Here is a 22,281-nt window from a genome sequence, read left to right as displayed (position 1 = left end):
CACACTTCCTCCAGCTGTTCTGGGGGGACCCCGAGGCGACACCAGGCCAGCTCGGAGACATAGTCCCACCACCGTGTCCTGGGTCTTCCACGAGGCCTTGTCCCACTAGGACATGCCTGGAACACCTCCCGCGGGAGGCGACCAGGAGGCATCCGGAACAGATGCCCGAGCCACCTCAGCTGGCTTAACATCCCCTTTCCTTGATAAGATATGCAGGTCAATTTTCTTGCACTACTGCATATACCATACGCAGATACAAATATATATATAGTAAGTCCGATGGCATTATACTACACTCCCTTGGTGGGTGAATGCTTTAATCATTCTTTCACTGTCCTCCAGAACATAAATAAATCAAGACTGATAAATAAATCAAACATTTATTGAAAACATAATTTTCATTCATTTTTATTCGTGAGTAATTCAATTTTCTCTGATTGGGTCAGTCAGTATATAAAACGTTTCTTTCAAAGAGTAGAGGGAGGTGTTCCTGGTTGGGCCTCAGGATAGAAGGGGCGTCTCAGATGAGGGAAGTACTTTAGGGCTGCACACTCTTGGAATAGGTTGCGTTCACAGTAGGACTGTCATGATATTTACAAAAATCGACTTATTGTTAAATAAATGACAGATAAACAATACAATTTTGGGCTCAATTTTTATTGTCTGTACATTTTTTTTGCATCTTCTCTTAAAGAGTCTCATTGTATTTCATTGTGGGATATTTTAAGAGTGAGTACTTTTTGAACTTGCTAAAAGTACATTTCCTTCAGTGAATGTATAGAGTAAATATAACTGAGCACTACCCACCTCTGCTTGCTTTTGAATACATTGTCAATCCAGCTAATTTTCCAATATATCAGCTTTTGTTTGTGACTGATTTGTGACTGATTGAAAATTGTTCTATTAATTTGTGGGTCATTTATTGTTTTTTTGTGTGTTTTTTTTTTTTTTTTCAAATTGTGCATTATCCTGCTGTGGAAACAAAACCTGGCATATGACATCTCCTCTGATATGGCTAATGTATTTTTTGTCAGTAGATGGAGTAGTGAACATGCAGTGGAGTACAAAAATTCAGGAGAAATTGACAGATCTGAATTTGGAGCAACGTAACTACATCAAAAAAGACACAAGTGAAACGGAAACACCACCTGAAAAGATTCAAATAGAAACAACAGCGCGATTCGTCCGGTTTAGGTGTGTACGTACCTTTAACGTGGTGCCAGTATTTGGTCACAAATGAGTGCTGTCAGTTGAAAGAACTTTGAGCCAAAAGATTGATATGGCTTCTTTCGTGCTTCCAGTCACAAAAAAACAGGCTAAATAACAAAAATAAGGTTCAGCATGCATTTTCCATTTGGATATTTCTTTCAAAAAAATTAAATTATTCAGTAAGAGTTATCTTGTCTCCAGTCCTCCATCTGAGAATTATATATAATCAAATATAAATTACTAATATTTACTTACTAGTTTATTTCTATTATGAGAAGATGTACAGCGATTTCTAAAGCAACACTAAATAGCAAGGCCTAATTTCTTTTCCTTATTAAATATGAATAATAAGATCACATAACATAAAAGGCAAACTTACCAGAGCAACAGCAGGTCAGGATCATGTTGAGGTTGAACATCTGAACATCTGCAGCATCTGAACTGTTCAGACTCTTTCAGGTGAAAGGAAAAGTCAAGCAAATTAACAACTCACTACGCAAAGACCGGGAACGAGCAATGTTTATTTTGGCCACACAAAATGAGGATAAACTAAATATTTGGATCAATCCACAATCTAAACTGCAAGTAAGTCCATAAAACAGCAAATACAAACCAAACTGTGTCCTATGGGACATTTTAACCTGACTGTTTGTAAGTGGATGAGCTCTAAACCCAGAATACCACTGTCACCAGTGGTGGGTTGTAGTTTATTAGTTTATTATACTACTCAACTACTCTACAATACTTTTTCATGTCCATTTGAGGAGCTTAGTATCATTTTGAAGTAACATATTGAAGTAAAATATAATTATTATATTCTTCTACTGTACATTTGTAAGTGACAAAAGATTAAAGTTATTGATACAGTGTATATATATCCAACTTTTATTTGAATGGAAAAAGTCATGGCCAGCTCAGTTTTCATTCATAGTTTTGTGGATCCAGTCCACGTAGTTGGACACCCGGGTGTAAAAACCATATCTGTCCGCTTGGGCACATCCAATCCCCCAGCTTGTGATCCCGGCCGCCCAGTAGTGGTCGTTGCTCCAGAGGGCAAAGGGACCTCCACTGTCCCCAAGACAAGGATCCCTCTTTCCATCTGGGAGTCCAGCACAAAACATGTTGTGAGATTCCTCTGGGATATCGGACATGGTTCTTCTAAGGACATCGAGTGATTTAGTGCAAGTCCTTGGATCCACCACTGGGAGGTGCACATATTTAAGTTTATCTGAGAAATAGTAGCGTCCATCAACTGTCCTTGTGAGACCAAACCCCGAAACAACTCTGAAAGGAAACAATATGTTACAATACATTATTGCATGTACTAATACATTTATAAAGCTTCCGGAAAGTTTTCACACCCCTAAACTTTTCCCTCATTTTGTTACAGCCTCATTCCAAAATGGATTAAATTTGTTTTTTATCACACAATACCCCATAATGAGAAATACTCGCTCACACTGAGTAGTCAAAGGAAAACCTTTCAGATGGACAAACATCTCGACACAGTGGCTGAGCGGTTAGCGCTTTTGCCTCACAGCAAGAAGGTCCCGGATTCAATTCCCGTGCGGACCTTTCTGGGTGGAGTTTGCATGTTTTTCTCCCCTTCTCTCTTTCTGGATGGGTTTCCTCCACTTCCCCCAGCAACTAAAACATGTACAATAGGCGAATCCTCCAGCCAGGTGTTTCTGACCATCTGCCTGGCTCGACATCTGGAGATGGATCCCCGGCCACGGCACTGATGTCGCCCACTGCTCCTGACGGGTTGCCCCAGTGGCATCGAAGGACGGGTCAGAGGACAAATTTCCCTATGGGGACAATATGTAGGACACCTTAACCTTGATTTCTGCAGCAGAGATGGTTGTCCGTCTGTAAGGTTTTCCCATTTCTTCCATTTACTAATGGTGGATGCTGCTGTGCTCTTCGGGACCTTTAATGCTGAAACACATTTTCTGCTCTAATAATAGAATAAAACAAGTCATAATGACTTTACCCCACTATTCCGTCTTGAAGAGTGTTGTTCTCTGGGGGCAAAATAAAATAAAATGAAGATCATGTGACTCTATCCTGCTCTTACCCCGTTCTGGTTTGAAGAGAACTTCCCTCTGGGGGCAGACAGATTGGCATCACAAACTTATTAAAAGTTACGGGCGCTGGAAGTTTAATCAGGGCGATGTCATTGTCAAAGTTCAAATGCTCAGTATTATTGTATCCTGGGTGTAGATGAACAGAAGCAGCAATCACATTTGGAACTTGGAAATCTGTCCAAGCGTTTGTTCCCCAAAACATCTGCAAAAACAAAGCGAAAAACAACAGCTCTGTCCAGTTGCATTAAGGCAATAAAACAACTGAAACTATTGACTGTGTTCAGGATTTATCACAAACAAGCATATACTTTAAAAACAAAGTGGTCACAGTGGTACAATCTGTTAGAATTAAAATGTCTACATATTCCCTCAATCAGTCTCACCCCACTGAGGTACATCATTAACTCCATCTGAGATTTACAAAATGTGGAAAAAAAAAAAAAAAATCCTGTTTATTACCTTTATATCATTGGCTGGTCTTGGCTGCATGTTTGGACTCAGGACATGGGCAGCAGTCAGGACCCAGCGATCGGCGATGAGCATGCCCCCTGCACCACTAGACATACGCACCTGCCATGGGATACTGCCCTGTGGAGCATTGTCGCCTCCAATGATCCGCTCGATACCCAATAAATCGACTCTGGGCTTACCACAGACTAAAGGTTCAACATCATTAGAAAACAGCTCCTGCGACACAAGTGGAAGTGCAGAAAGAGGGATATTACCTGGTGAACAAATGGGTTTTAGACCAAAGTCATCGACAGCTCTCCACTTTCCGTCTGCTTCACAACTGAAACTTACTGAGTGAAGGAAAAGATTGAGATTTTACAGATTGCACTTGTGTTCCCACCGCCCGTTCATGTATTTACTTGAGAGGAGAACATGTGCACTGGTTGTATTTTAATGCTTGTTGGTGAATACTTTTATGTGTTCAAGAGGGTGGACATCTTTTACAACTACGCATACATCAAGCTGTGAAAACATGAGCTGGAACAAGCCTAAAGCATATTGAAAACTCACCATTCACAGCTCCAGGAGGCAGAGAATAATAGGGTTCATCACAGTAATACTGCACCACAGAGCCGTACTGGTTTGGTTCACCAGAGAGGAAGGACACGCCTCCGTTTAACAGGGGATCTGGGTCTCCACAATCAATATCTGCAGTTCAACACATAAACATCAGGTAAAATTAGTATTCTTTATTGACAGACTCAATGTCCGTTTAGGCAAGTAACAAAAAAATAGGTTTATGTTTTAATGTGTTTTTTCAGCACCAAGGGTAAGGCTGGGTACTGTTGAACAATACGATTTAGAAAAAGATTTGTTGCTGTAAAGTGGTAAATTAACTTTGATTCGTTCAAGCTTCTGGTATATAAAAAAAAAAAAGTATCGAAAGCAATGTATAAAAACGTATGATTTAGAGACCAAGTTTTGATGCCTGTTGGGTCCAGGGACCGCATTAAAGGAAGTTGCTTGGACATTACAGCTGAAATCAATGATACACATTTAAAGGAAGAGGCCATCGTTTTTACATATTGACCTTACCTTAGCTTTTGTCTATTTTAGCCTCACATTGACTGTCACTTGGAGAAAATTCTTAAACACAATAAAAATCACATTTTTACTAGGAATGTATGTTCCGATCCGATCACGTGATGGGAAATCGGGCCCGATCACGTCGCTACGGACTTGATCGGAATCGGGCAATACCTCCCGATCAGGACTCGGATATTTATGTGTGTCCATTCTCGTTGCTTTTCGCACAGTCCGTGTCCCCCCTTCGTCTGAGAAATCCCCAAATCCACACAAGTGCCAGCGCAGGAGAACAATAACAACATCTCCGATAACCTGTGCAGAGTTTACTGTAGGCTAAGCGAGGAGAGAGGAGTGAGAACAGACGGGAAGACAGGACGGGGAGAGAGCGGTAAGAAGTAGCAAACAGCTGTTTTTATCGCTATTACACCACTACATGTGAGATGTTTAAAAGTCCGTGGCGAGAGCGCGGCCCGCTGCGCTCATACGTGCGCAAACGCTGAAAGACGAGGGGAAACTTCGTCTCTATAACCTGATAACCACTGCCTCCTCTCTTCGCTCATCCCCGCGCTTCGTTCAGGAGGTGAAATGAAGCACTTGTTGTCACTCCTGGTTGTCTCAAACCTTTAGTAAAACACAAGCACTCTGTACACGCCCACAGTAGGTGACCCGCGCTCAAGCCACGGCGGACGGCGCGCGTGCACAGCTCGGTGGACGGTGCACTGCGCGCGTGGATCTCGACCCTGACCCGGTTTTCAGGCTGGGAAATGTGGTCACTAGGGATGTCCCAATCAGGTTTTTTTGCCCCCGATCCGAGTCCGAGTCATTTGATTTTGAGAATTGCCGACACCGAGTCCCGATCTGATACCTAATACATTGTTTTAAAAATTAAGAAAAAAAAATATATTATTCCACTTGTTTTCATCAGAGCCGGTGCTGGCCCTTCTGGGGCCCTAAGCAAAAATCCACACGGGGGCCCTACAGTAGCATCCCATGGCTATTCGACGAAGAGCGAATCCATTTATGGTCAAAACAGTTCCACTGTTCCAGGGCAGAAGCAGAACATACAGACCTCAATTCAGGCCCTGCCCCCTGTGTGAGAACCACTAACCACTAAACCACTGTGAGACTGGTATTTAGGACGACTACTAGTCTATTTCCCTTTTTAAAATAGTAAATGGCAAATGGTCCCATTCTCTCACCTCTGGTCCCTGACCCACAGATTGGGAATCGCTGATTTAAAACTAACTGAAACCTGCTCCTGACGGTTGTTTCTGTCTGACCGCTGAGAATTTGCCTGTGAGTCGCCGAACCCGTTTTAGACTGTGCACATTCAGAGAACCAGAGTTACTGTAAGTTACTGTGCTCATGAGAACCATATGGATTCAACTCAACAAAAAGGCCAGGGAGAACGGCTTTACTCTCGTTAGAGCCGGTTCTTCCTATACGCAAACTACACAAGGTGCGTAGGGCCCCCGCAGCCGCAAGGGCCCCGCATCTCAGTCAAACTGCGGTGTTGTTTCACTGATTAATCAACGCGTTGTTACGGGGACAGGCTCTGACAACGCGCACGCACTCTCCGCCTACTTCGCCACATCTAACACCAAAACGGAGCAGTCTGAAGTGAATGAGCAGGAGAGACCGACCGCCTTCCCCCTGTCTCTTCCAAAGCGCAAGTGCTTCTCCGCTCGGCCGTCTTTCTCCCGGTGTTTCGCCTCATGTGCGGCTCCTCCGTGGCTGCATCATGTCACCCGTGTCCCGGGCGCTGCTCTCATGTTTTCTCTGCACGGACTCTGGGCTGCAACTCTGGGCCTCACTCTCATTTAAACTCTCTTCTTATTGTGTCTGGTGAGTCTGGAGTATCCGGACAGTAGTTTGGCGAGTAGACGAGAGCAAAAAGCCGTTCTCCGTGGCCTTTTTGTTGAGTTGAATCCACATGGTTCTCATAAGCATAGTAACTTACAGTAACTCTGGTTCTCTGAATGTGCACAGTCTAAAACGGGTTCGGCGACTCACAGGCTCTCAGCGGTCAGACAGAAACAACCGTCAGGAGCAGGTTTCAGTTAGTTTTAAATCAGCGGTTCCCAATCTGTGGGTCAGGGACCAGAGGTGAGAGAATGGGACCATTTGCCATTTACTATTTTAAAAAGGGAAATAAACTAGTAGTCGTCCTAAATACCAGTCTCACAGTGGTTTAGTGGTTAGTGGTCCTCACACAGGGGGCAGGGCCTGAATTGAGGTCTGTATGTTCTGCTTCTGCCCTGGAACAGTGGAACTGTTTTGACCATAAATGGATTCGCTCTTCGTCGAATAGCCATGGGATGCTACTGTGACAACAAGTGCTTCATTTCACCTCCTGAACGAAGCGCGGGGATGAGCGAAGAGAGGAGGCAGTGGTTATCAAGTCATAGAGACGAAGTTTCCCCTCGTCTTTCAGCGTTTGCCTACGTATGAGCGCAGCGGGCCGCGCTCTCGTCTCTGTCCACGGACTTTTAAACATCTCACATGTAGCGGGGTAATAGCGATAAAAACAGCTGTTTGCTACTTCTTACCGCTCTCTCCCCGTCCTGTCTTCCCGTCCGTTCTCACTTCTCTCTCCTCGCTTAGCCTACAGTAAACTCTGCACGGGTTATGGGAGATGTTGTTATTGTTCTCCTGCGCTGGCACTTGTGTGGATTTGTGGATTTCTCAGACGAAGGGGGGACACAGACTGAGCGATGGTGCGAGTGGTTTGACGCAGCAGGTGGAGTGAGTGACAGAGGCGCTGGGCCGGGGGGAGAGGACAGAAAGTGGTTCGCGGTAGCTCGAAATCTGATCAAAAGTAACGAGAATGGACACGCATAAATATCCGAGTCCTGATCGGGAGGTATTGCCCGATTCCGATCAGTCTGTAACCACGTGATCGGGCCCGATTTCCGATCACGTGATCGGATCGGAACATACATCCCTAGTGGTCACCCTATATCTGCTTATTAAAGAGACTGTAATCAAGTTAACATGGCACGTTTAGCTTTTGGCCAAATATATTGTGTTATTTAACTGCCACATTAGTGCTGTGTTTTTTTTCTGTGCTGCCAGACAGTTTTTTACATTGCAGTGCATAAAAAATGTATTGCCCAAGTTTTGTTTTCATTGCCAATCAACAAACACATTTAATAACGAATGGGATTTTAGATCACCCTCTCTGTGAAACTATATTACACTGTAAAGACTAATAGTCTTGTTTACTTGAGAAAACAGACTTAGTAGAGTTACTCTCTATATCCAAAACCATGAATGAAAACAAGTTGAATAATATAGTTTTTTTTTCTTAATTTTTAAAATAATGTATTAGGTATCGGATCGGGACTCGGTATCGGGCAATTCTCAAAATCAAATGACTCAGACTCGGACTCGGGGGCAAAAAACCCCGATCGGGACATCCCCATTATAGGTAATATATTATTTACTCGCTCAGTCAGAGTATTTTTCACATTGTCCCAAAAAAGCATCAGAAGAATAAAAACGTGCTTCATAGTTGCTTTGAACTGAAAACTGCAGCTGGTTTGTTTCATAGCAGGTCATTAACCCTTAGACTCACTCTGTTACCGAAAACACAGCCCCCTTATCGATAAATAAATAAAAAGCAACATCTAGCAAGGGATGTTGCTAAATACTGGTGTAAAGGGGTTTATTTTAACAAATAAATATATTTTTCCTTGTGTTTCTCAAAAGTACTTATTTTATGGACAATCTTTGGGGGAGTTGAGCTTCCCGATGGCCTTGTGTATGAAACTGTTCTTCAGTCGACTGGAACTGACCCGTGGATTCTCCCCCCTGAAGGCATTACCTTGAAGAGACTGTGCGTGTGTGTTTTCTTTCATAGTTTTGTGGATCCAGTCAACGTAGTTGGACACTCGGGTGTAAAACCCATATCTGCCAGCTTCAGCACATCCAACCCCCCAGCTCGCGATCCCGGCCGCCCAGTAGTGGTCGTTACTCCAGAGGGCAAAGGGACCTCCACTGTCCCCATGACAAGAATCCTTTTTTCCATCTGGGAGTCCAGCACAAAACATGTTGTGAGATTCCTCTGGGACATCGGACATGGTTCTTCTAAGGACATCGAGTGATTTAGTGCAAGCCCTTGGATCCACCACTGGGAGGTGCACATATTGAAGTTTTTCTGACAAATGGTAGCCTCCATCAACTGTCTTTGTGAGACCAAACCCCGAAACAACTCTGAAAGGAAACAATAATGTTTCAATACATGAAAGAGTATTGCATGTACTAATACATTTATAAAGCATCCGGAAAGTTTTCACACCCCTAAACTTTTCCGTCATTTTGTTACAGCCTCATTCCAAAATGGATTAAATTGTTTTTTTATCACACAATACCCCATAATGAGAAATACTGGCCGTCCGCTCACACTGAGTAATCAAAGGAGAACCTTTCAGATGGACAAACATCTCGACACAGTGGCTGAGCGGTTAGCGCTTTTGCCTCACAGCAAGAAGGTCCCGGGTTCAATTCCTGTGCGGACCTTTCTGGGTGGAGTTTGCATGTTTTTCTCCCCTTCTCTCTTTCTGGATCAGTTTCCTCCAGTTCCCCCATCAACTAAAACATGTACAAAAGGTGAATCCTCCAGCCAGGTGTTTCTGACCATCTGCCTGGCTCGACATCTGGAGATGGATCCCCGGCCACGGCACTGATGTCGCCCACAGCTCCTGACGGGTTGCCCCAGTGGCATCGAAGGACGGGTCAGAGGACAAATTTCCCTATGGGGACAATATGTCGGACACCTTAACCTTGATTTCTGCAGCAGAGATGGTTGTCCGTCTGTAAGGTTCTCCCATTTCTTCCATTTACTAATGGTGGATGCTGCTGTGCTCTACGGGACATTTTTTCTGCTCTAATAATAGAATAAAACAAGTAATAATGACTTTACCCCACTATTCCGTCTTGAAGAGTATTGTTCTCTGGAGGCAAAATAAAATAAAATGAAGATCATGTGACTCTATCCTGCTCTTACCCCGTTCTGGTTTGAAGAGAACGTCCCTCAGGGGGCAGACAGATTGGCATCACAAACTTATTAAAAGTTACGGGCGCTGGAAGTTTAATCAGGGCGATGTCATTGTCAAAGTTCAAATGATCAGTATTATTGTATCCTGGGTGTAGATGAACAGAAGCAGCAATCGCATTTGGAGCTTGGAAATATGTCCGAGTGTTTGTTCCCCAAAACATCTGCAAAAACAAAACAAAAAGCAACCAAATCTGTTAAAATTAAAATATCTACATATTTCCTCAATCTGTCTCACCCCACTGAGTTACATCATTAACTCCATCTGAGATTTTGAAAATGTGAAAAAATGATGACTATTCAGTTTATTACCTCTACATAATTGGCTGGTCTTGGCTCCATGAGTGGACTCAGGACAGTGGCACTAGTCAGGACCCAGCGATCGGCGATGAACATGCCCCCTGCATCGCCAGAGATACGCACCTGCCACGGGATACTGCCCTGTGGAGCATTGTTGCCTCCAATGATCCGCTGGGTAACCGAGAAATCGACTGTGGGCTGACCACAGACTAAAGGTACAACATCATTAGAAAACAGCTCCTGCGACACAAGTGGAAGTGCAGAAAGAGGGATATTACCTGGTGAACAAATGGGTTTTAGACCAAAGTCATCGACAGCTCTCCACTTTCCGTCTGCTTCACAACTGAAACTTACTGAGTGAAGGAAAAGATTGAATTTAAAATCATGTTTCTGAAAACATTTACAGATTGCACTTGTGTTCCCACCGCCCGTTCATGTATTTACTTGAGAGGAGAACATGTGCACTGGTTGTATTTTAATGCTTATTGGTGAATACTTTTATGTGTTCAAGAGGGTGGACATCTGTTACAACTACGCATACATCAAGCTGTGAAAACATGAGCTGGAACAAGCCTAAAGCATATTGAAAACTCACCATTCACAGCTCCAGGAGGCAGAGAATAATAGGGTTCATCACAGTAATACTGCATCACAGAGCCGTACTGGTTTGGTTCACCAGAGAGGAAGGACACGCCTCCGTTTAACAGGGGATCTGGGTCTCCACAATCAATATCTGCAGTTCAACACATAAACATCAGGTAAAAATAGTATTCTTTATTGACAGACTCAATGTCCGTTTAGGCAAGTAACAAATAAATAGGTTTATGTTTTAATGTGTTTTTTCAGCACCAAGGGTAAGGCTGGGTACTGTTGAACAATACGATATAGAAAAAGATTTGTTGTTGTAAAGTGGTAAATTAACTTTGATTCGTTCAAGCTTCTGGTATATAAAAAAAATTAAGCATCGAAAGCAGATGTATGAAAACGTATGATTTAGAGACCCAGTTTTGATGCCTGTTGGGTCCAGGGACCGCATTAAAGGAAGTTGCTTGTACATTACAGCTGAAATCAATGATACACATTTAAAGGAAGAGGCCATCGTTTTTACATATTGACCTTACCTTAGCTTTTGTCTATTTTAGCCTCACATTGACTGTCACTTGGAGAACATTCTTAAACACAATAAAAATCACATTTTTACTAGGGATGTCCCAATCCGATGACGTGATGGGAAATCGGGCCCGATCACGTGGCTACGGACTGATCGGAATCGGGCAATACCTCCCGATCAGGACTCGGATTTTTATGCGTGTCCATTCTCGTTGCTTTTGATCAGATTTCGAGCTACCGCGAACCACTTTCTGTCCTCTCCCCCGGCCCAGCGCCTCTGTCACTCACTCCACCTGCTGCGTCAAACCACTCGCACCATCGCTCAGTCTGTGTCCCCCCTTCGTCTGAGAAATCCACAAATCCACACAAGTGCCAGCGCAGGAGAACAATAACAACATCTCCCATAACCCGTGCAGAGTTTACTGTAGGCTAAGCGAGGAGAGAGAAGTGATAACGGACGGGAAGACAGGACGCGGAGAGAGCGGTGAGAAGTAGCAAACAGCTGTTTTTATCGCTATTACACCGCTACATGTGACTAAACCATGCCTACTCAGACCCCACTGAGCAGAGAAACCCTCCTCGCGTTTCTGCACGCGCGGACCTCGACCCTGTCCCGGTTTTCAGGCTGGGAAATGTGGTCACCCTATATCTACTTATTAAAGAGACTGTAATCAAGTTAACATGGCACGTTTAGCTTTTGGCCAAATATATTGTGTTATTTAACTGCCACATTAGTGCTGTGTTTTTTTTCTGTGCTGCCAGACAGTTTTTTACATTGCAGTGCTTAAAAAATGTATTGACCAAGTTTTGTTTTCATTGCCAATCAACAAACACATTTAATAAAGAATGGGATTCTAGATCACCCTCTCTGTGTAAACTATATTACACTGTAAAGACTAATATTCTTGCTTACTTGAGAAAACAGACTTAGTAGAGTTACTCTCTATATCCAAAACCATGAATGAAAACAAGTTGAATAATATAGTTTTTTTTTCTTAATTTTTAAAATAATGTATTAGGTATCGGATCGGGACTCGGTATCGGGCAATTCTCAAAATCAAGTGACTCAGACTCGGACTCAGGGGCAAAAAACCCGATCGGGACATCCCCATTATAGGTAATATATTAGTACCTCGCTCAGTCAGAGTATTTTCCACATTGTCCCAAAAAAGCACCAAAAGAATAAAAACGTGCTTCATAGTTGCTTTGAACTGAAAACTGCAGCTGGTTTGTTTCATAGCAGGTCATTAACCCTTAGACTCACTCTGTTACCAAAAACACAGCCCCCTTATCGATTTGAAAATGTCTAGGGGCCTCCCACTAATAATAATGAACTTTATCCAAAGGGATTTGTTTTTATTTAACAGCTAAAATTACATAAAAAGCAACATCTAGCAAGGGATGTTGCTAAATACTGGTGTAAAGTGGTTTATTTTAACAAATAAATATATCTTTCCTTCCTTATGTTTCTCAAAAGTACTTATTTTATGGACAAGCTTTGGGGGAGTTAAGCTTCCCGATGGCCTTGTGTATGAAACTGTTCTTCAGTCGACTGGAACTGACCCGTGGATTCTCCCCCCTGAAGGCATTACCTTGAAGAGACTGTGCGTGTGTGTTTTCTTTCATAGTTTTGTGGATCCAGTCAACGTAGTTGGACACTCGGGTGTAAAACCCATATCTGCCAGCTTCAGCACATCCAACCCCCCAGCTCGCGATCCCGGCCGCCCAGTAGTGGTCGTTACTCCAGAGGGCAAAGGGACCTCCACTGTCCCCATGACAAGAATCCTTTTTTCCATCTGGGAGTCCAGCACAAAACATGTTGTGAGATTCCTCTGGGACATCGGACATGGTTCTTCTAAGGACATCGAGTGATTTAGTGCAAGCCCTTGGATCCACCACTGGGAGGTGCACATATTGAAGTTTTTCTGACAAATGGTAGCCTCCATCAACTGTCTTTGTGAGACCAAACCCCGAAACAACTCTGAAAGGAAACAATAATGTTTCAATACATGAAAGAGTATTGCATGTACTAATACATTTATAAAGCATCCGGAAAGTTTTCACACCCCTAAACTTTTCCGTCATTTTGTTACAGCCTCATTCCAAAATGGATTAAATTGTTTTTTTATCACACAATACCCCATAATGAGAAATACTGGCCGTCCGCTCACACTGAGTAATCAAAGGAGAACCTTTCAGATGGACAAACATCTCGACACAGTGGCTGAGCGGTTAGCGCTTTTGCCTCACAGCAAGAAGGTCCCGGGTTCAATTCCTGTGCGGACCTTTCTGGGTGGAGTTTGCATGTTTTTCTCCCCTTCTCTCTTTCTGGATCAGTTTCCTCCAGTTCCCCCATCAACTAAAACATGTACAAAAGGTGAATCCTCCAGCCAGGTGTTTCTGACCATCTGCCTGGCTCGACATCTGGAGATGGATCCCCGGCCACGGCACTGATGTCGCCCACAGCTCCTGACGGGTTGCCCCAGTGGCATCGAAGGACGGGTCAGAGGACAAATTTCCCTATGGGGACAATATGTCGGACACCTTAACCTTGATTTCTGCAGCAGAGATGGTTGTCCGTCTGTAAGGTTCTCCCATTTCTTCCATTTACTAATGGTGGATGCTGCTGTGCTCTACGGGACATTTTTTCTGCTCTAATAATAGAATAAAACAAGTAATAATGACTTTACCCCACTATTCCGTCTTGAAGAGTATTGTTCTCTGGAGGCAAAATAAAATAAAATGAAGATCATGTGACTCTATCCTGCTCTTACCCCGTTCTGGTTTGAAGAGAACGTCCCTCAGGGGGCAGACAGATTGGCATCACAAACTTATTAAAAGTTACGGGCGCTGGAAGTTTAATCAGGGCGATGTCATTGTCAAAGTTCAAATGATCAGTATTATTGTATCCTGGGTGTAGATGAACAGAAGCAGCAATCGCATTTGGAGCTTGGAAATATGTCCGAGTGTTTGTTCCCCAAAACATCTGCAAAAACAAAACAAAAAGCAACCAAATCTGTTAAAATTAAAATATCTACATATTTCCTCAATCTGTCTCACCCCACTGAGTTACATCATTAACTCCATCTGAGATTTTGAAAATGTGAAAAAATGATGACTATTCAGTTTATTACCTCTACATAATTGGCTGGTCTTGGCTCCATGAGTGGACTCAGGACAGTGGCACTAGTCAGGACCCAGCGATCGGCGATGAACATGCCCCCTGCATCGCCAGAGATACGCACCTGCCACGGGATACTGCCCTGTGGAGCATTGTTGCCTCCAATGATCCGCTGGGTAACCGAGAAATCGACTGTGGGCTGACCACAGACTAAAGGTACAACATCATTAGAAAACAGCTCCTGCGACACAAGTGGAAGTGCAGAAAGAGGGATATTACCTGGTGAACAAATGGGTTTTAGACCAAAGTCATCGACAGCTCTCCACTTTCCGTCTGCTTCACAACTGAAACTTACTGAGTGAAGGAAAAGATTGAATTTAAAATCATGTTTCTGAAAACATTTACAGATTGCACTTGTGTTCCCACCGCCCGTTCATGTATTTACTTGAGAGGAGAACATGTGCACTGGTTGTATTTTAATGCTTATTGGTGAATACTTTTATGTGTTCAAGAGGGTGGACATCTGTTACAACTACGCATACATCAAGCTGTGAAAACATGAGCTGGAACAAGCCTAAAGCATATTGAAAACTCACCATTCACAGCTCCAGGAGGCAGAGAATAATAGGGTTCATCACAGTAATACTGCATCACAGAGCCGTACTGGTTTGGTTCACCAGAGAGGAAGGACACGCCTCCGTTTAACAGGGGATCTGGGTCTCCACAATCAATATCTGCAGTTCAACACATAAACATCAGGTAAAAATAGTATTCTTTATTGACAGACTCAATGTCCGTTTAGGCAAGTAACAAATAAATAGGTTTATGTTTTAATGTGTTTTTTCAGCACCAAGGGTAAGGCTGGGTACTGTTGAACAATACGATATAGAAAAAGATTTGTTGTTGTAAAGTGGTAAATTAACTTTGATTCGTTCAAGCTTCTGGTATATAAAAAAAATTAAGCATCGAAAGCAGATGTATGAAAACGTATGATTTAGAGACCCAGTTTTGATGCCTGTTGGGTCCAGGGACCGCATTAAAGGAAGTTGCTTGTACATTACAGCTGAAATCAATGATACACATTTAAAGGAAGAGGCCATCGTTTTTACATATTGACCTTACCTTAGCTTTTGTCTATTTTAGCCTCACATTGACTGTCACTTGGAGAACATTCTTAAACACAATAAAAATCACATTTTTACTAGGGATGTCCCAATCCGATGACGTGATGGGAAATCGGGCCCGATCACGTGGCTACGGACTGATCGGAATCGGGCAATACCTCCCGATCAGGACTCGGATTTTTATGCGTGTCCATTCTCGTTGCTTTTGATCAGATTTCGAGCTACCGCGAACCACTTTCTGTCCTCTCCCCCGGCCCAGCGCCTCTGTCACTCACTCCACCTGCTGCGTCAAACCACTCGCACCATCGCTCAGTCTGTGTCCCCCCTTCGTCTGAGAAATCCACAAATCCACACAAGTGCCAGCGCAGGAGAACAATAACAACATCTCCCATAACCCGTGCAGAGTTTACTGTAGGCTAAGCGAGGAGAGAGAAGTGATAACGGACGGGAAGACAGGACGCGGAGAGAGCGGTGAGAAGTAGCAAACAGCTGTTTTTATCGCTATTACACCGCTACATGTGACTAAACCATGCCTACTCAGACCCCACTGAGCAGAGAAACCCTCCTCGCGTTTCTGCACGCGCGGACCTCGACCCTGTCCCGGTTTTCAGGCTGGGAAATGTGGTCACCCTATATCTACTTATTAAAGAGACTGTAATCAAGTTAACATGGCACGTTTAGCTTTTGGCCAAATATATTGTGTTATTTAACTGCCACATTAGTGCTGTGTTTTTTTTCTGTGCTGCCAGACAGTTTTTTACATTGCAGTGCTTAAAAAATGTATTGACCAAGTTTTGTTTTCATTGCCAATCAACAAACACATTTAATAAAGAATGGGATTCTAGATCACCCTCTCTGTGTAAACTATATTACACTGTAAAGACTAATATTCTTGCTTACTTGAGAAAACAGACTTAGTAGAGTTACTCTCTATATCCAAAACCATGAATGAAAACAAGTTGAATAATATAGTTTTTTTTTCTTAATTTTTAAAATAATGTATTAGGTATCGGATCGGGACTCGGTATCGGGCAATTCTCAAAATCAAGTGACTCAGACTCGGACTCAGGGGCAAAAAACCCGATCGGGACATCCCCATTATAGGTAATATATTAGTACCTCGCTCAGTCAGAGTATTTTCCACATTGTCCCAAAAAAGCACCAAAAGAATAAAAACGTGCTTCATAGTTGCTTTGAACTGAAAACTGCAGCTGGTTTGTTTCATAGCAGGTCATTAACCCTTAGACTCACTCTGTTACCAAAAACACAGCCCCCTTATCGATTTGAAAATGTCTAGGGGCCTCCCACTAATAATAATGAACTTTATCCAAAGGGATTTGTTTTTATTTAACAGCTAAAATTACATAAAAAGCAACATCTAGCAAGGGATGTTGCTAAATACTGGTGTAAAGTGGTTTATTTTAACAAATAAATATATTTTTCCTTCCTTATGTTTCTCAAAAGTACTTATTTTATGGACAAGCTTTGGGGGAGTTAAGCTTCCCGATGGCCTTGTGTATGAAACTGTTCTTCAGTCGACTGGAACTGACCCGTGGATTCTCCTACCTGAAGGCATTACCTTGAAGAGACTGTGCGTGTGTGTTTTCTTTCATAGTTTTGTGGATCCAGTCAACGTAGTTGGACACTCGGGTGTAAAACCCATAGCTGCCAGCCCTGGCACATCCAACCCCCCAGCTCACGATCCCGGCCGCCCAGTTGTGGTCGTTGCTCCAGAGGGCAAAGGGACCTCCACTGTCCCCCTGACAAGGATCCTTTTTTCCGTTTGTGAGTCCAGCACAAAACATGTTGTGAGATTCCTCTGGGACATCGGACATGGTTCTTCTAAGGACATCGAGTGATTCAGTGCAAGCACTTGGATCCACCACTGGGAGGTTCACATAATTCAGTTTTTTTGATAGATGGTAGCCTCTATCAGCTGTCCTTGTGAGACCAAACCCCGAAACAACTCTGAAAGGAAACATCAGTTATGAATATTTTTAACATTCATATTGTTTTATTGTAATTGTTTGTACTGAAAGTCAGTTAAAATCATTACAGATTATTATTATATATATTTTTTAGATTAGTCTCTACAATAATATGAATAAAAAAATAAAATGAAGATCATGTGACTCGATCCTGCTCTTACCCCGTTCTGTTTTGAAGAGAACTTCCCTCAGGGGGCAGACAGATTGGCATCACAAACTTATTAAAAGTTACGGGCGCCGGAAGTTTAATCAGGGCGATGTCATTGTCAAAGTGCAAATGATCAGTATTATTGTATCCTGGGTGTAGATGAACAGACGCAGCAATCGCATTTGGAACTTGGAAATCTGTCCAAGCGTTTGTTCCCCAAAACATCTGCAAAAACAAAGCGAAAAACAACAGCTCTGTCCAATTGCATTAAGGCAATAAAACAACTGAAACTATTGACTGTGTTCATGATTTATCACAAACAAGCATATACTTTAAAAACAAAGTGGTCACAGTGGTGCAATCTGTTAAAATTAAAATGTCTACATGTTCCCTCAATCTGTCTCACCCCACTGAGTTACATCATTAACTCCATCTGAGATTTAGAAAATGTAAAAAAAAAAAAGATAATATTTTCCTGTTTATTACCTTTATATCATTGGCTGGTCTTGGCTGCATGTTTGGACTCAGGACATGGGCAGCAGTCAGGACCCAGCGATCGGCGATGAGCATGCCCCCTCCACCACCAGACACACGCACCTGCCACGGGATACTGCCCTGTGGAGCATTGTTGCCTCCAATAATCCGCTCGACACCCAATAAATCGACTCTGGGCTGACCACAGACTAAAGGTACAACATCATTAGAAAACAGCTCCTGCGACACAAGTGGAAGTGCAGAAAGAGGGATATTACCTGGTGAACAAATGGGTTTTAGACCAAAGTCATCGACAGCTCTCCACTTTCCGTCTGCTTCACAACTGAAACTTACTGAGTGAAGGAAAAGATTGAATTTATAATCATGTTGCTGAAAACATTTACAGATTGCACTTGTTGAAGAAACACTCCTCAATGTCGAATAATGTCTTTAATGACAGAGATGAAGGAGCCCTACAATAATACAAACAATTGCAGGATAAGTGAATGGTAAAACTCCTAAATGTGACCGTACAATAACATAGGTAATTACATATTACAACATTGCACATAATATGCAACTGTTGTGTAAATTACGTTTTAAAACATTAAACATGGGACTTACATGAATTAGGCTGAATAGCACAATCAAACACCTTGCCATGAACATGAGCGTAACAACCAATATATCCGGTTCCTCACTTAGCCGGTAATAGTAACATCCTACATTGCCCCCTAGTGGCCAGTGATAAATCCTTCATCCCCCCCAGTCCGGAAATCTACAGGAGAGGTTAACGGACTAAGAATCATATCCAATGGCCAGACTCAGGCTCGTAGTGCCTGGGGGGCTTCCTAGCCCGGCTCAGACGTGAGAGCAGGGGTGACGTTGGTGCGGGCAGTGACGCCTGTGATGGCACGGTCGGCACGGCATCCATAGAGGCGGGGTCACCCTGAGGCTCAAGGTCAGGGGGTGGGGCCGCAACTGGTGCCATGCCCTGGGGTCCGTCCACTGGGAGCACAGCCAACCCCTGGGGCGGTGCAGGGCCCAGAGCGGCAGGTGAGGTCTCACGCCCAGGCACTGAGGGCATCGGCGGCACAGGTGGCCGCTGTAGGGTGTAGGGGGAGGCCGGAGTATAGGCACGGAGGAATCGCCGATTGCGTAAAGTCAGACGACCTGACCCATCAACCCTCACCCGGTATTGATCGTGACCCAGCGACTCTACCACCACCCCTGACCTGTCCCACTTGCGTGGGCTCGGGCCCAGCTGATTCTGGAGGAAGACTGTCTCACCAAGTTTCAACGGGCGGAGAGGCCTAGTGTGAGCCCTCAGAGACTCAGTGGTGCGTGACATCCGGGTCCGTAGGGCATCTTCCTTTGCCGCCCACGCCTGGCGCCAAAGCGGGCGGACATGCGGATTGGAGAACTTTTCCAGTCTATTGACGAAAGAAAGTGAATCCCGGAGTGGACGGCCAAAAATAATCTGTGCTGGTGAGAGGTTGCAGTCGGGGTCAGGTGTGTTGCGCAGCTGCAACATAGCACGCAGGAAGCGGTCATGGTCAAGGCTGCCAGTTGGGCCAGTATTGGACGCTAGAAGGCGTTTGGCAGACTTCACAGCAACTTCCGCCCTGCCGTTCGATTGTGGAAAGCCAACGGAGGACACACGGTGCTTGACATGCCATAACCGGAGAAAGTCCGCCGTGCGACCGGCCATAAACTCCGGGCCGCCATCGCTAGAGAGTTCCTCTGGCACACCAAAAGTCGCAAAGAACGAACGGAGGTGGCGAACCAGACCAGCCGAGCCTCCAGTGTCTGTGCCTGCTGAGGAGCTCAGGACCTCAACCCAGCCCGAGAGTCGGTCTCCCATGACCAAGTAGTGGCGACCCCCATAGTCAAAAAAGTCGGCAAACACCGCCTCGAATGGGGTGGATGGAGGCGAGGATGGCAGGGGGGGCGTGGCTGCTTGCGACGGGGCATTGCGGTTGCAGTCAGCACAACTGGCCCTGGTGGCCAGAATGTCCCTCGCCATTCCGGGCCAGTAAACTATGGCACGGGCACGGTGCTCCATCGCTGAAGTCCCCTGGTGGGCGGCGTGGAGATGCTCGAGAACTTTGCAACGGAGGGACGGCGGGACCACAACACGGTCGTTGTATAACAGGACCCCATCCTGCGCGTAGACAGACTCGCAGACCGATGACAGGCTAGCTAGAGCGGGGTCGGTCACGTCAATCTTCCCCTCATGCTCGATGAGGTAGAGGAGGTGGGCGAGGCACGCGTCTGCTGCTGTCTCCTGAGCAAGGAGGGGCCATGAGATGGCACCAAGGCCTTGAGCATCGTCACGGATGGAGGCCATGAGTGCTGACTCCGTGATATCAGCCACACTCTGTGATCCCAGCAGGAGCCCGTTTGCTGTGCCTGAGGGAGAGGGGTGCCTTGAGGTTGCGTCAGCAGCATGATTGCTCACGCCAGGCAGGTGCACAATGTCGAAACGCCACGGGAGAGTACGTTGCTTGAGTCTGAACAGGCGAGAGTTCGTAATCTCATCGAGCGTGCGGTCGCCGAAGATCTTCACCAGAGGCTTGTGATCGGTGACCACAACGAGGTTGTCACATCCTTGGGTGAAGAATTTCGTCTGCTCAAGGCCCCAGGCGACCGCTAGGGCCTCCCCTTCGATGGCTGCGTAGCGTTGCTCTGCCGAGGACAGAAAACGCGACCCGGCAAGGGTGATCCTCCATCCACCCAGGCAACAGTCCGGTATGCCAGAGGCGCAGCCGCAATGCTGTTGAAGAAGGAAGTAACCAATTCCGCGCCTCGACCAGTCGGGGCGGAGGCAAGTGCGTCTCTGCATGTCGTAGATCTCCACACCCTCACGGATGGCCTCAACTATGGCCTGCTTGGATGCCTGGAAGGCATCCTCCAGTTCAGAAGACCAGGAGAACTTGCACCGAGGGCTGAGGAAAGGCTTGAATGGTGCCATAGTGTCACGTAGCTGGGCGTAGTTGGCCACCTGGTTCACCAGGCCAAACCAGCTCCTGATATCTGTCGTGGAGTCTGGAGTGGGGAAATCCCGAATAGCGTCCAGGTATTTTGGGAGTGGCTCGATGGTGGTGTCCGAGACCCTAAAGCCAGCAAAGTCAACATCCTTCTCTGCGAACTGGAACTTGTCTGGGTTCAGCACGATGCCTGACCGACCGACACGTGTGAGAAAGTCAATCGTCCTCCACCAGTGTTGTTCAAGGTCAGTGTCATAGTGAATGGTGTCATCAACACACCGTTCCTTGCGTTCGTAGTCGGAGAGGATGGCATCAAAGCGTCGATTGTAGCCATCCCCTGAAGACAGGAAGCCCTGAGGCGCCCTGGTGTAACGCCAGCGGCCAAAGGGTGTGATGAAGGTGGTCAGGTGACGATCAGACTCACGCAAAGGCACACTATGGTAGCCATTCCAGGCATCAGTGACCGTCTTCCAAGTGTCCTTTGGGATGCGACGGGCGAGATGGAATGGGGATTCAGTGGCAAATGTCTCACGTTTACAGAACCTGTTGAGGGGTGAGAGGTCCACAGTCCTGCGTGGGGAGCCGTCATGTTTCCGAGTGACTACCATGCGATGGCACCATGTCACAGGTTCACCATAAGGTACGCGTTCGATGACACTAAGGGCCTCGTCACGGAGGAGGTCATCGTGGACCCTCTGCTGCCAGTGCAGGGGCACGTTGGCCGCGGTGTGGCATGCTTTAGGCGTGGCTGCTGGGTCTACGTGAATCTCAATAGGTGGCCCCTCCATACAAGGCAAGGCCCGATGGGGGCAGGTGTTGAACGTAGACGAGGCGTACCTGTCGAGCAGCCATTTCCTCATACGGCCGTTGTTCTCCGTTGTGCATGGAAATGGCAGTGCCGCAGGCCGCGGTGGCGGCGCCATACGCTGGGGACATGAGCACTGGACATCCTCTGGACTAACAAGGTCCCTGCTGCGACTGCCAGCGGAGCGAGTAGCGTTGACAGACAAGGGTGTAGGTGCGGTGAGGATGTCAGGGCAGTATCCATCTACAGGCCCTCTCCTGCCATCTGTCGACGGAAAGTTTCTAGGCAAGAGGCCGAGGCTGAGAAGTGACTCATAGGAGAGGTACATGGCGC

General features: G+C 45.3%; 1 protein-coding gene across 1 annotated transcript; it reads right to left on the bottom strand.

Moving 5' to 3' along the window:
- Positions 1–2,123: 2,123 nt before the first annotated feature.
- Positions 2,124–13,722, bottom strand: LOC306966824 (complement C1r subcomponent-like; the record flags this gene model as incomplete). The annotated part of the gene is made up of 8 exons (XM_079561640.1): positions 2,124–2,493; positions 3,287–3,498; positions 3,756–3,952; positions 4,022–4,096; positions 4,317–4,454; positions 10,254–10,397; positions 10,784–10,921; positions 13,704–13,722. The coding sequence occupies 8 exons, from the start codon at positions 13,720–13,722 to the stop codon at positions 2,124–2,126; spliced, it is 1,293 nt and encodes a 430-aa protein (XP_079417766.1).
- Positions 13,723–22,281: the final 8,559 nt, after the last annotated feature.

This window comes from Gobius niger (assembly GCF_951799975.1).
Source record: "Gobius niger genome assembly, chromosome: 8".
In the NCBI taxonomy this organism is placed as follows: domain Eukaryota; kingdom Metazoa; phylum Chordata; class Actinopteri; order Gobiiformes; family Gobiidae; genus Gobius; species Gobius niger.
The sequence above is the reverse complement of the archived record's forward strand: the minus strand, read 5'-3'. Positions and strand labels throughout refer to the sequence as shown.